At 40.0% G+C, this 15,865-nt stretch overlaps 1 protein-coding gene across 1 annotated transcript; it reads left to right on the plus strand.

The window, feature by feature from the left end:
• The first annotated feature begins 4,739 nt into the window (after positions 1-4,739).
• On the plus strand, positions 4,740-15,636 carry LOC142935873 (uncharacterized). Its single transcript, XM_076080026.1, has 7 exons — positions 4,740-5,588; positions 5,925-6,220; positions 11,546-11,646; positions 11,943-12,011; positions 14,404-14,455; positions 15,249-15,285; positions 15,368-15,636. Exons 1-7 carry the CDS (start codon positions 5,116-5,118, stop codon positions 15,408-15,410), a joined length of 1,071 nt encoding a protein of 356 aa, XP_075936141.1. The 5' UTR covers positions 4,740-5,115; the 3' UTR covers positions 15,411-15,636.
• Positions 15,637-15,865: the final 229 nt, after the last annotated feature.

The raw sequence follows: 15,865 nt of genomic DNA on the forward strand, positions 1-15,865 counted from the left end.
GCTAAACTTCGCTTATCGGTGATCCCAGTGAAGTGATAGAGGTTTTCAGGTCAGTGTTGGAGTGGTTAAATTCGGATTTTACCTGTGCAATGAAGTACTTGTTGCCCTCTTTAACCATGTTGCGAGGGAGCCCTGTACTGCAGGCCGTTTTCCATGGTCAAATCTTGTTTTTTCAAGTTTCTTCGTTGTCTAATTGTCTTGCTTGCATGTTGCCACAGTTAGTTCCAGATTAGGATAGAACTAGTAAAGAATATAGTTTCTCTAGATAAGTAGTTGCTTTAGCTGTCTGCAGTCTGGCTTCTGCCTAGTTTTGCAGCATCACGTGACTCTTAAAATCTTACTGTTCAATCCACCATTACCATTTAATGCATGAGCATGCACGCTGCGAGTCCGTGCATGAGATGGTACAGATGGACTTACTGTAGTAATTGTAATATTTTATGCTATTAAAATAAAAATGCAAAACAATTATTTACACTAAGCAGCACTAAAAGTTGTCTAACTATTGTCTTCCCAAACTACACATACGCAGGAATAATATCCACAAGCTAACAGGCAAACAGACTAACAAGAACTGAGTTTACTGTCTTGACTCTGGTGTATAGACAAATCTGAGCCCAACGTTCTCGGTCAGCCTCTTCGGTATCCTTTGGCATACTGTTAGTTTGGCATGCATGGGAGGTGTCGAGGGCAGCGAGTCTGTACGGTAATATCAGCAACAGTGGCGTTGAGTCGGGTTGAGACGAGTATACAGGTTTGTAGTACGAGTACAGGTTTGTAGTCTCAGCAGCGAGCGCACACAGATATGGTAAGCCTCAAGGGGAAACATGATTTAATCAGTCACCACCCACACTGCTTAAAGCTAGACTTTGGCACATTGCACTGAGTTTGTAACTCTAGACAAGGTTGTATATGCTTCAATTTATATGGCTGGCAGTTATAGTTTAGTCAATGAGAGTCAAGTAGACAAGAAAAGCAGAGAGCTTATGTCATTTCAAACTTAATAGTCAAAGCATATGGCTATTTCCTTGAGGTTACCATTGCAGACCCTGCAAGTGTGATTACACAAAAGTATCAGTCGAAAAAAATAAATAATTTTCAGTCAGCACTACATCTGAGCTTCAAATGAATCTTCCAACTCCCTTATGCAAAGACACACACACACACACACACACACACACACACACACACACACACACACACACACACACACACACACACACACACACACACACACACACACCAGTCCCTTTGGTAACTATATCATGGAAAGTGATTTCCTACTTTAGACAGCCCTTACATGGAAAGAACTTTGGTTGGATGTGGCACTGTATCAGATCCACAGAGGCAAATGAGTCCTGCTGGGGTATGTCAGATCTGGTTGATGAATGGGCCAATGCAGTGCACTTGCTGTCATCTCTTCACCTCACAACACCCTGTCCGACACCATAAATAACACCTATTATTTTTCTTTTTACCCAGACATGTTAAGAGTTAAATGAGGTCCTGTGTTAGGGTCTTTACTCAGATGTCAACATCTGCCCCAAGCTAAAGCAGACGGGCTATTATTCCAAACTCCAAAGTCTCTTTAAGACTGCATGGGGAGGAGGGATAAAACAGTAGAGCTCGTTAACTAAATGGGTCAAGTGGGTCATTGCAGGCAGGCAGTGGTCCAAAGTAAGAGAGTAGAAATGTCTTTGGCATGTCTGAGCTCATCTCCACTTTCAGCCACATTGCAGTCTTCATCTCGATCTGATCTCCTCTCTCATTTTGTCCTCTGCTCTTTCCAACTCAGCTGTTTCTCACTGCCACTAATCTATCACCATTAAAAACTTCATTACGAACTTGTTCTCAAACCTGCTGTTGTACCAAAGATTATGTTATTTAAATGCTAAAGATTTAAATAGTGACTAATAATGGTGATGGTGGGAGTTTGAATAGGTTAATACAAGGCTATGTCTCCTCTTTGTCAAATGTGCCAGGCTGGGATTTGTTGGCTGGGCAATCCTCAGGTGCCCCTGTTTTATTTGATTGAGAGACTAGGTGAGATTCTAGAGCAAATCACTAACAGCTCACAAGTCTTCGTTTTCTCAGAGTCCTTGTATCCTGGCCCACTGGAATTGAGAGTCTGAGCTGTGACATGTTCCAGTACTTATAATGTAATTAACTTGTCTTTTCATTAAACCAGGACTGCTTTTTACAATTACATTAGGGAGACCTTTACCATAACTGGACCAGAACTGACCCCAAAAATGTAATGTTAACTTAAACCCATGAATAGGGGAGCCAAAATGATAAGTAATTAATTAAAATTACGGTGACAGCATATTTGTTTTTGAATTTAAAAAGATCAAACATTTGTGAGTAACATTTGTGTTTTCTTTAGCATCTGTACAAAATGGGGTTACTGGAGTGAGAATACCTTCAATGGCATCACAGAATAATGCAAAAACAAGTACATGCATTTATTGACTTTAGTCAAGTTTGGTTTAGGAGGTGATTTCAGAGGTTCCTGTCATTGACCTATTTCTTCGTGTATGTGTAGGTGAGAATTGACAGGGGGCTGGGGACACTGTGCTGGTCCCACACAGACAGAGCCAGAGAGGCTCACATTACACTGACTCTGACAGTGTGTGGTTTTAAATAGAGTGGTTGTCAACTCCTCCCCGCAGAAATCCATTTATTTTGGGGGAAGCGCGTAGGGGGGAGGGCCTGGCAAAAAGATGGGCTAGAGATCAGTGTCTAGGTTTGGCCTATACCCATGGTCGTGCATACACTCTGGCTGCATCAGCATGGTGGCGATACTGGAGTTATTGGACAGAATTTGTAAAAACATGTTTTAATAATGGTCCAGTGGCTCTAAATAATGATTATGAAGCCTAAAGTCTGATACCTCACTGGTGGCACTTACTTGCTGCAAAGTTCATTACAACTCACAATATGATTGTGTTGGAGAGAATGCAGAACAAATGACTACTTCTGTTACTTTCCATATGTTCAAGTGAGTTGCAACATCATGAATGTCTTAAAGGAGGGACTTTTATTTAGAGAAATGTTATCCCCTTTTGATCAATTCATATTTTTTGCCTCTCTATTAGACAGCAGGCCTTTCACCCTGTCCATTTGGAGCAGCTAAAAATACTTTGCATTTAGGCATGGTTGGACGACACCTTGTTTAAAGTAGTTTGTTTCAAGCACACCCCAGCATTAAGGTTAGGGTGGTGGATGGGTGTGTAGCATTTACGGCAGTCTACGGCAACTTCCATGCCGAAGACTGCCATCACAGATGAACCATCAATTTTATCAATGCCTTTTGTAACCTTAACTATAACGATGATCTTACCCTAGCGTTTTAGCTAAACATATCTTAACCATAGTTTATTGACCATAGTCATGATCTTTATCAAACTTTAAGAGCTATGCATGGATATTTAGAAATTAAGAAAAACTAAATGTTGGCACTGAACCTTTAAAAACTTTGTCAGTGAACATAATCTAGGGCTTTGCAGAATGGTTTAATACCAATGTCCTTTCTGGTGATTTAGAGCTGGATGTCTTGCATATTAAGTTGTAATTTTCACCTGAGAATGACCGTGGCCATGCTATCTGTTTTGGAAGCAAGAATGCTTCCAAAACGGATAGGATGGTCCTCTAAGAAGCAGCAATGTGATGATGCAAGAATTCAGGGGATCACCAAAAGTATTAGGATTCATCTTCTTACAACCATGAATATCCAAGGAAAAGTCCTAGAAATCCAAAGAGTTACATTGTTCTGGAATGGAGGGTTGATCTAAGGGAAATGCTGGACTCTAGAGCAGTCATTCAGGACCCATAGGTGGTTCGCAGGAGATTTTATTAGGTTGGGCAAATATATTTGCAGAAATTCTTCCATAGTCTTTTACCAAATATTTATATCTGCAGTACACCTCTGACCAACAGGGTGCCTGAATGTTCATATTGTTTTTATAATTGTACCTAACATTGAATCTAATATGAAAGGCTAGCATAACTTCTGTTTGTTTTCCTGATGGGAGGACAAAAACAAGAGCCTGTTAACTCCTCCAAATGCATATATTTGGTCTCATTCATAAAATCCTATGATTTATTAAACATCTATATCATGGATAAGGCCTATTGTGAATTTGGTCAAGACGGTTTATCACAAAGTGGGTCACCAAAGGTTTGGGAAACACTGCTATGGGAGTCACTAAAATCATTAATAATCATTCTCAGGTAGAAGAAACATCTACACCAAATGCCACGGAACTCTGGCCTGTACTTATTGAGATACCTCACTCTGGACCATAGCATTGGAATGATGGACAAACTTACTCTCCCAAATGATGTACTAACATCGTTATACCTCGGCCCTGCTGCTAATGTTCAGCTATCTTCTTCAAAACATATGTCACGATATTGTCATCGTTGCTTGGGCAAAGTTCTGCTGTGCCCCCCTTTAAAGTTTAGCTTGAACATTTGTTCTAAAGTTAAACTTGAACATTTGATGATGATGGCAAAGCAAGTATGTCCCACTCGTTCCTTATACCCCCCTCCAATCACTCCCCTCTTCTCTCAGTAACTTAACTTACGGAGAGTGCAGGCCTGCCCACCAGCATTTGCCCCTGTCAATCAGCCTGACTGCCCCCCTTTCCTCTCAGCTTACCCCATAGGTTGGTCTCACTCTTTTTCCGTCGCTCTCACATTAGTCCTGTCTGTGTCTCCGGTGTTGACCAGTTACGGACAGCTCTCCTCTGAGTCTCTTATTGCAGTATTAACTGATCACACAAGTGCTGGACTTGACTGAAAGACATCTTGTCTCTTTGTGGTCACAGATTCAAAGGGAGGACACCTGTAAGGATCATTTTTGCCAGGACTTGGGAACAAGTGTCTGGATCTCAGCTTGGAATATCTTCTTTGCACTGGACCTGGTCTAAAGGATTCCATTATAATTGGTGTCCATTTCCTCTAGCCATCTAAAGTTCGTGTACCACTGAGTGGGTTTGAAATTGTGAGGTTGTGTGTTTTAGGGACAAATAGGCAAAGAGCTGCAGTGCTGGACTACTGCAGTGATTCCAGGTTAATTCCTCATTAGCTGGCCTGGTCCTGGCTGTGAACATGGCATCGTTGAGAAGTTTGATTCTTGCAGTGTTGCTGGCGCTGCTCTGCACCTTCCACACCCCTTTGGCTCCAACTGCCAATGCTCAGGATCTGCCACTCCGCTATGAGCAAGGTCTGATGGCTGATCATGACGACAACGACGACGATGATGATGACGACGATGAAGATGACGACGATGATGATGACGATGATGACGACGATGACGACGACGACGACGACGACGATGATGATGATGATGATGATGATGACGATGATGATGACGACGATGATGACGATGATGATGACGATGATGATGACGATGATGACGACGATGACGACGATGATGACGACGATGATGACGACGATGACGACGATGACAATGACAATGACAACGACAATGACAACGACAATGACCATGACAACGACAATGACAACGACCATGACAACGACCATGACAACGACCATGACAACGACCATGACAACGACAACGACCATGGCAACGACAACGACCATGGCAACGACCATGGCAACGACAACGACCATGGCAACGACCATGGCAACGACAACGACCATGGCAACGACCATGGCAACGACAACGACCATGGCAACGACAACGACCATGGCAACGACAACGACCATGGCAACGACAACGACAACGACCATGGCAACGACAACGACCATGGCAACGACCATGGCAACGACAACGACCATGGCAACGACCATGGCAACGACCATGGCAACGACAACGACCATGGCAACGACCATGGCAACGACCATGGCAACGACAACGACCATGGCAACGACCATGGCAACGACAACGACCATGGCAACGACAACGACCATGACAACGACAACGACCATGACAACGACCATGGCAACGACAACGACAACGACCATGGCAACGACAACGACAACGACCATGGCAACGACAACGACCATGACAACGACCATGGCAACGACAACGACAACGACCATGGCAACGACAACGACCATGGCAACGACCATGGCAACGACAACGACCATGGCAACGACCATGGCAACGACAACGACCATGGCAACGACCATGGCAACGACAACGACCATGACAATGACGACGATGATGATGATGATGATGATCATGAAGGTCAGTCACTTTAAATATTAAGTAGTTTACATTTTCTCATATCTCTTCCTGTGTTCACATGTATGCAGATATCTACACCTGAAGCACATTGAAAACTGCATACTGTTAAAGCATCAGCTGTTTGTTCTAGGCTGTGATTAGCTATTCAAACACAGTACAGATAGAAATGCTACATTCGACAATGTTTTATTTCAAGTGTTAGTTATGGCTGATGCTTTGACATGCAGTTGGCAATGTGTTTAAGGTACAAATGTGTGCACGTACATTACAGGACAATATACGAAAGGGGAGGAGCTAAAACAATATTAGCCACTCCCCTCTCGTTGACATTCTTACAACCTTATCATCTCTTTGTCAGTTCTTATTTTAATGTCTCAGAGCTCATAGGTAATCAAAATCCCTCCTCCACCCCTTTCAAGCTGTCCATTTCCCTTGCTGTCTCTGACACTGTGTTCTTTTCCCTGCTTAACTAGAGTTATGAACACTCTGGGGAAATTGAACTGGCCCATCTGAAGTCCAACTGTCTGAAGTCCTTCGTACAGTACACTAGATATGAACTTGGGGACTGCAGAAGCGTTGATTTGAGAGAGAGAAAGAACAAAAAAACAATTTCACACAAACCAAGCCTGACTTGGAAATCAGTCATTGGGGTCACTAGTTTGAGATCTTTTGATTTGTGTTTCGTTTGAAAGAATGGTTCCTCCACTAGGATCTTCCTTTCTCATTTGTTTTAGATCAGATTGACCTGCATTTGTGTCTTATGTGAACCTACAGAGAAAGAAAGAGAGACAGTGATTTGGGGGGGGTGGGTTGCTGGAGAAACAGACAGTGGGAGAATAAAGCGCGAGGGGAGGTGCAGGAGGGACACCACCTAAATTCATTCATTTCAAATTTTAGAATACAAAGATGTGAAGTTTCTCTCTTTCTCCATATCTCTCAATCTCTTTCTTTCTCTGTGGAGCATTTATGCCGCTGTCTGTTAAAGAGCCGTGTGATGCACAGAATTTATTTTTTAAGTCTGGTGTGTGCACTTGTAAAATTGCTAAACACAGATAAGATAATATAATAACTTTCAATGTATCTATGAGCAGTGTAATAATCATACCTCTTTTTATTTTCTAAAACACTAATGTTCTGAACCATTAGATAAAATAATAACTTTTGATGCAGATGTCAGTAGCTTTATATTAATGATGAATATTTGTTTTGAGTTTTATGGAATTTCCTCCTTACTATTCAATGCTTATTTGGCACTGATGTAATTCAATACAAATATTTGAGTCATTTGTGAAACTAAGCTGAACAGTTGTACAACTCTTCATTTGAATTGAAATGTTACAATAGTGGATTTGCTGAGCATTTTTCAGACCTTTAGGGAGAGAGTGTTTGGGAAAAGAGAGAAATGTCTCTTTCTATAGAGGACGTAAAAGAGCTAAAGCTCCGTCTGATGTCAAAATGTCAAGAGATGAAATGGTTGTCTGCTTTTTTCTCTTCTTGTTTGGCAAAAAAAATATTTTGTGATGACTGTGATCATTCATTTGTATAAAATATGACAATCACCACTATCCATATGTCTTTAACCCTACTTTCATTCATTAAATAAATCAAATGATCATAAAATGCCTAAATTCAAATCTGTTACCAAAGACTTGTATAAATGCATAGAGAGCAATATTACTTTTAATCAGAAGCCTGTAAACATGTCATATTACCTGTTTGAGGATCAGAATGCTGAGCTACAGACATTTGAAACCTGTGAGTATGTTGTGACCACAGCATGTTCTATATGAACTGTGTTATATAAAATGCTTGTCTGGGAGATTGCAATTGTTGGGGGATTTAAGAGTTGGGTACTATTGTAATATGACTGCAACAGTCTTAATTAAAATTAAGAGCCTGACACAGAATTTAATATCTGGGTGAAACATTTTCTTTGGTGATTTAAGGACAAACCCATCTCCAACAAACCACTGCAGTAAAGATAATGTCAACCTCTGAAAATATAATAGACAATAAAAACTGAACTGGTAAAAAATTACTTCCAAAGCGTATTTGAGATTGCTGAAAACAAGTGAAATTAAAGCTGCGAGCAGCAATGAACGGGCCCTCGCATCCTCCAGCACGTCGGGGGTGCCGGCGGGACTCCGGCCTGTGCATGTATAAAGTTGCATGAGTTTTTGAGCATCCCAAGTCACTAAACCATCAGCTTCCTTTATCATGGCGAACGATGCGTCGCCACGGCAACAGCGTTCAACGAAAATGCACAATATTCATGATGCATCATCAATGTCTTAAGGCTAGCCTTACCAAATTTGAGACTCATCAGGTCACCTGGCTAGGAGGAATAAATAAAAGTATAAAATATGACATTTCCTTTAGCCAGTAGGTGTTAGCATCAGAACTCACATTTTTCCAACGATTCTGAGCTCAAATGAGTTATTGAAATTTTTTTAATTGAAGTATGTTCAGGCTTGAAGTAGCATCATGCGTAAGACGTTTTATGCGGATTGGATAATGTACCTTGGAGTTACAACAACTTCTTTTTTCATAACCAATGAGGCAAAATGGCCACCACGCCACGTCAAGGTTCTTCGATGAAAACTCACGATTTTGATAACTTTTAATCACAAAGGTCTTAAGAGCATCCTGACCAAATTAGAAGTTGATCGCATAAATTCTATAGGAGGAGTTCGTTAAAGTACGAAGGCTGAAAAATGCAAAAAGTGACAAAAAGCACAACTTCGCGGGTTTACTGTCTCAGGGTATGTTACAGGATGCAATGTGCACATATGCTGCAAATTTTGTAATTTTAGGACAAATGGTGAGAAGTTATGCGTATTGATATATAAGCCACGCCCTAAAAGGTAATTGGTCCATACCTTGTAAACGCAAAGAGATATCAAAAAGATTTTGATAACTTTGATTGTCAAGATCCATTAATGATCCACAGCAAATGTGGTAGTAATCAAACCCAGCATGTAGGAGGAGTTTGCAAAAATGTGTTTTTCACTAAATTCAAAATGGTGGAAAATCTAAGTAGGCGGAGCTTATGGGTCTGAGAGGCTTTTTTGTAGATCTAGTGGAGTCAGACATGTGTGTCGAATTTCAACTAAATCGGACATACTGGCCGAGGGGCGTCGCCGGTCCGACTTGTAGGGGGCGCTAGAGAGACATTTTTTTACACAGAAAGATGCATCCTTTTTCAGATGGCTATTTTCACCAGGCCTGACAAGTGTCCAAAATTTGGTGAGCTTTCGTGCATGGCAAATACCCCCAAAATGCGTCCGTTTACCAAAACATTAGAATTTCAATAGGGCCTTCGCTGGCCCGATGTTGTCGGTTGCTTGGGCCCTCATAATTTTCTTATTGTGTCAAAAAGCAATTTGCAACGTATTTGTTTTGTAAATTTTTCCCAGTGGTGGAACAAAGTTAATTTTTCCCTCCTTTGCCACTTTGATTAATAGTCCACTAATACTATCTAACAGCTGTATTTACTTTACAAATGAATATCTTACATCAAACCAATCTCATCAGTTAATGTCAAATATGATATATTGTTATAAATGTAACTATCCAACAGAAAGTCAAATAGTTAAACGTGCCTCACCACTAAAATGCAGCCTAACCTTAATCCTGGAGCCCCTGCAGACCCTGCAGAATGATAAAGAGGTATACTTTATCATTTATCATAATTTCAATTTTTCATGGCTTTGTCAATCATTTTGTTCCTAATGACTTAATATTCTTGTTGTTTCTGTTATAATTAGTGCTTTTATAAATACCAATTAGGGGCCTGGTGGGCCCCAGTTAAAAGCATCCAATTGCAGTCTATGCAGTGTTAATAGATAAAATGGTACAGATAGTTTAAGTATGACACACATTTCCTCGTGTGCTCAGTTTGATTTTGTTTTACACAATTTTCCAATAACTGTTACTATTCTTACCAGTTAATTGTGAATGTTAGTTAGTCCTGATGGGCAGGTGGTACCTTACATGGTAGCCCTGTCATCAGTCTGTGAATGGGTGAATGATGACATGTAGAGTTAGAGAGCTTTGAGTGGTCAGAAGACTAGAAAAGAGAGAAACAAGTACAGTTTATTTACTATTTAAATCAGGTTTTTTTCAGATGACATTAATTCTATAATCTAGAAGAAATAAGTTAACATTTTGTTATGATGGTTGTTTCTTACAGTCAGTAGTCATGTGTTTGTAGAGTGAGAGTTAATGTAATAATATTCCACTATTATAATATACAGTAAAGTTATATGGTCGGGAGTCATTCTGCTGCATAATAAGTACATTGACTTTAATAAATTAAGTACATTTGACAGCTGATAATACTTTCATAATTTTAATTAAATGCCATTTTGAATGCACTACTTTTACTTGTAATTAAATATATTTACATTGTGCTATAGCTACTTTTACTAAAGTAAAGGATCTGCATACATCTTCCGCCACTGTTGGTTTAAGTTGAACATGAACTTAAATTGAAAATGCATTTCAAATTACAGCTTTAAGTCAAAAATTAAATGAATGAGATGAAGCTAAATGGCCACTGAGCAGAAAATAGAAGCACCTGTAACACAATGCAATGTGATGCAATTACCTTACAGTAGTCACAAAATTGTTAACTGTGAGCCCATAACTATCCTTCCTCCAACTTTCCACCCATCATGTAAAGTTGACACAGCACACAGCTCCAGATATAAACCTGTTCTAGTCTTCAAACTAGATCCGGACACAAGAACCCTTGACAAGGTGTCCTCTTTGCTCGATTGGTAATTCTGTTTTGCACTGAAAGGTGCTTTTTACATTATGTCCACTCTAATGTAATCCAGACCACAATCTACAGCGTCAAAAGTCGGCACAGATGCACCTCTGTGTTTACACCTCCACCAGGATTAACAACCATGAAAAATGTTGTTCGGACTGTTTGCTGGCAGTGTTCAGTACACTATATTCAAAACACTTTCAGTTTGTAATTCACACAGAATTTGGCCTGTAGTTTAAGAGAACTGGGCTATTCTTGATATTTGAAATTATTGTCATACTTCCGAGGAAAATTTGTAAAAAATAAAATAAAACAAAAAAACTTATTTCCCTCAATTTAATCCAGAAATATTACTTTATTCTGACAATTTTTATTATTTTTTCATCTTTCTCATAGACTTAAAAAGAAACCAGCAGCAAAGAAATATACCACATCATTAAATGTTTACACAATCATAATGGTGTAAATTTTGATAAAGCACTGTTGACAGTTTGATCTTTTCATGTATTTTAGTTTAGAATTCATACATTTACTATCAATATCATGTGCAGATAATGATGATGATGACGATGACGATGACGATGACGATGACGATGACGAGGATGGGGCTTATCATAAGGGCTCTGTGTGCTCATATTGTGAATTCTGTGAGGTAGGTCTAAAATTATTTAGAGAAATTTGATGTTGTTATTAAAGCTAAGTCAGAAAACTAGAGACCTTCACAAAATTATGTGATGTGAAATCCTAAATTAAAACTTAACAATGTGTGGTGATGGGAACTAAATCACTAACTGAAGTTAGTTTCATTGCGCATTGAAATGGAAGTAGTACATACGTACATCCAATCCTGCCCTCTACACATGTCCTCTCTGTTGTTTCTTTTATATACCATCCTTTCTAACTCTGCCAACTCCAGATTTCTTCCTAACTATATGTGTCTTCTTACAGCACTGTGACAGCTGTGACAAATGTCCCTGTAAAGAGGGAGACAAATCTGAACACTGCGATGACTGCAAGGTGAGAAAATACACATTATGTGACATTTGACTTCTGGTCAGGCCGTGCTCTCTCTAACACCAGACAAAAGGAAACTCTTTGTCAACTTTGTTAGTGGCGTAAGGTTGTGACGAAGGCCCCAGTGCTTGATATTATGACTGGCTCCAGTGCATGCTATTATGACTAGCAGTGCATGCATTATTACAAGTTCCAGTGCATGCACTTATTACCAGTTACATTACATTACAGTCATTTAGCAGACACTTTTATCCAAAGCGACTTACAATAAGTGTATTCAACATAGGTATTCAAGAGAACTAGTCACCAGAAGTCATAAGTGCATCTCCTTTTTTAAACAAGCATCTAAAAGCATGAACCGCAGCATAAATCAGAGCAAAAGTACAGTGCAGAAACAAACTAATACGAATACAATAAGTGACAGAAAACACCCGTGACCGGGTCGATCGGCAGCAGAGCGAAGTGGTCGGGCGGGGGTGTAGGACTTGACCATGGCCTGGAGATAGGAAGGAGCTGTTCCTTTCACTGCCCTGTAGGCTAGCACCAGAGTCTTGAACTGGATGCGAGCTCTTACAGGGAGCCAGTGTAGAGAACGGAGAAGGGAAGTTGTGTGGGAGAACTTGGGGCGATTGAACACCAGCTGCAGCTTTCTGGACAAGCTCCAGAGGTCTGATGGCCGACACTGGGGCTCCGGCAAGTAGTGAGTTGCTGTAGTCCAGGCGGGAGATGACAAGAGCCTGGATGAGCACCTGTGCCGTCTCGTCAGTGAGGAAGGGGCGAATCCTCCTGATGTTGTAGAGCAGGAATCTGAAGGAGCGTGTAACCGATGCAATGTTTGCTGCGAATGACAGTTGGTCATCCAGGGTCACACCCAGGTTCCTCGCAGTCCGAGTTGGCGTCACCACGGTATCATCAATGGTGATGGACAGGTCTCGGTGCGGGAAACCCGCATTTCAGTTTTGCAGTTCCAGTTCCAGTGCATGCAGTTTTTACCAGTTCCAGTGCACTCTATGGTTACTAGTTATGAAAAAACATACACAGAGACACCATCAGGCTTACATGTATTTTACCAACAAGAGTTACTTTGGCAATTGTATTGCGAATAGCTCTATCTGAAGCAGGGGTATTCAATTAAAATTCAACGAGGTTCATTTAGAGAGACTTTCCTCATTCAAAGGTTCGGAACATCACAATAATATCTAACTTGCGCATGGTTTAGTCCCATATATATTGAAGTAGCCAACAGTTGTATTAACGTCTGTATGTAGTCAACAACTGACTGTCAAATCAAATTGAGAAAGTTCAATTGAATAATATCTCACCAATATTTCTTGTCAGATTTCAAATTGAACTGGATCAATTATAAATAATACATACTCTAACAATAAATAAATGATCTTCTCTTGTTTCAAGTAAAATAAGAACTGGATTGAAGAATAATTAGAGAACAGAATGCTTTTGAAAAATGTGCATCTTAAAATAAAGTACTTAATTTTAGAAAAATGAATTGAACTGAATTGTCCCGCAGCTTTAGATTCAGTTCATTCAGGGTGAAGTGATGTCAACCAAAAAAAACATGATATGATATTTTTTGTGTGTAGGGACTGTATCTGTGGTTGTTGGAACCAGCTCTATTCCTCTCTGTTAACATCATTTGTGGGCAGAGAATTCATATTAGAATTCTGATCATATTGGGCTCTTAGATTGTTTATTGTATGTGGGTTTATTTCAGATGTGAGTGGGTACGTTTCCTCAAAAGATTTATGCTTTGACTCGTAGTGTTGGTTCACATTACCGCTTTTATTAATCGCCACGGTCTCTGAACATGTGAGACATACTGGTTTTAAACTGTCCGTAGTGAAGAATTAACATTTAAGAGTTTGTCCATTCTTGGTTAATGGTTCTTGTCTCTCTGACCACATTTCTCTTTTTGGAGAACGTCATGTGAAATAACTTCTCTGACTCCCGTATTATTCTCTGACTACTCGGTCTCCCGCCCGTCTCTCCTGTGTGTGTTTATCTCACTCAAGCCGCGATGCTTATCACAATACACATATTTGACTGGCTGAGTAGCATCATGTGATGTGATTTAATACGCATGTAATTGGTCGGTGTGTTTCCTGGACCGCTGAACGAGTGCCGTAAAGGCTAGAAAAGCTGCGGCAGTTAAATAGAAGCGCTCCGTCAAAATGTTATAATTCTCAATTATCTATCGGTTGTAGGTCCAGGGTCCAGATACAACGGTGTCTGGGTCCCTGCTCTAAAGGCTTTCTGCAAGCACTCTGTCCAGAGTCAGACACAAGCATTCACTAACATTACATCTTCAGCCATCATACAAATGCATACTATTTTAATTTCTGTTTTCTGTATTTATTACTTTCTTTCTTGTTCACAGATGTGCAGTTACTGCCATGTGTGTCCTGCTTGCCAAACTCTTTGCCAGCCCGGTGAGTAAATGCAGAGCTGCCACAGTATCACATCAGTAAAGGAAAGTCTTGTTGCTCATTTCAACTGATCACTCCTAATGTCCTGCACTTAAGCAAAAAAGTGGAGAGTTTTCTTTCCCATACAGTATCGGAAGACATTACATTTATTTAGCTGTCGGTTTTATCCAAAGTAACAATAAGTGCGTTCAACCACTGGGATACAACCCCAAAAATTGTGAGAATCACGCAGGGTGTATAAACTTCATCAAATATGACGTACTTCTTCAAGTGCAACATTAAGACATTTAAAGAAAATAAGAGAACGGGTTTTATGTTTCCTATTTTATTTTATGGGCCAAGGTGCATTCTGAACAGATGAGTTGTCCGTCTGTGACGGAAGATGTGTCGAGTGTCTGCTTTCCTGATGTCAATGGGGAGCTCGTTCCACCATCGCGGAGGCAGGACAGCAAACAGTTGGAGTAGAAAGCTGGTTAGCAGCAGCAGAGCATAGAGCGTACCGGTGTATTGAATCCGATTCGAGCAGCTGCTGGGAGTCGTGCAGGGTGTGGAGACTTATCTAGCGATGTAGTATGTGTAAACTAATCAGTCTAATTTTGACGCAACATTTTTTATCCTAAAAGGAAGCTCAACTTAAATCAAATTACAATAGTTCGATTTCTACAGCAGTAGTGTTATATGACAAACAATTGTGTTATATTACAAAAATGCAGGCCATCCTTTGATGAAAAAGGTTGGATTTTGCTATTTGTTGACAGAGGCTCCAGCTCACACTTACTTTGTCTATTTTCTTCAGGGGGTTTTCTTGATGAAGTGACTGGATCTATCTACAAGTAAGTCATATTTACACTGTTTGAAACCTGTTCAAACATTAATAAACTACAGTCTGTGACCTATTTGTCTCTCTATCCACAGGACTGTAGCTGATGTCTTTGATGATGGCAACGATGACAACTGAGCCCGTATATGTTGCCACCATGTGGCCAAACTAATATGTTTCACCTTCACTTCTGATTTTCATTGTTATTTTTGTCTTTTTCCTTGAGAACATTTAACATGTGCTCACCAATGACTGAATAGAAGTTGTTAAAGGAATAACTAAATATATTTGTGTACTGACAAGTCGTACTGTACTTTTAGGAAACTGAATTATTTGAAGACATATTTGGAATATGTTAAATAAAAAGAGAGGACATTTTCACTAATTGATTTATTGATTTGAGAGTGCTTACTAGACTGAATGAATGAAATGCTGTTTAACAATAAAAGACAGTGAAAGACAATTTTTCTGGAAAAACAGGCAATTTTGTCCAACATAGTAAAAGACAGACTTGAGACTTGAGTAAGACAAGAGTCTTGAATCTGATGACTTGACATAATCAAAATCGACTTAGATTTTTACATCAATGACAT

The sequence above is a fragment of the Anarhichas minor genome, unplaced genomic scaffold (assembly GCF_050575085.1).
Source record: "Anarhichas minor isolate MPS153535 unplaced genomic scaffold, ASM5057508v1 ptg000007l, whole genome shotgun sequence".
NCBI lineage: Eukaryota > Metazoa > Chordata > Actinopteri > Perciformes > Anarhichadidae > Anarhichas > Anarhichas minor.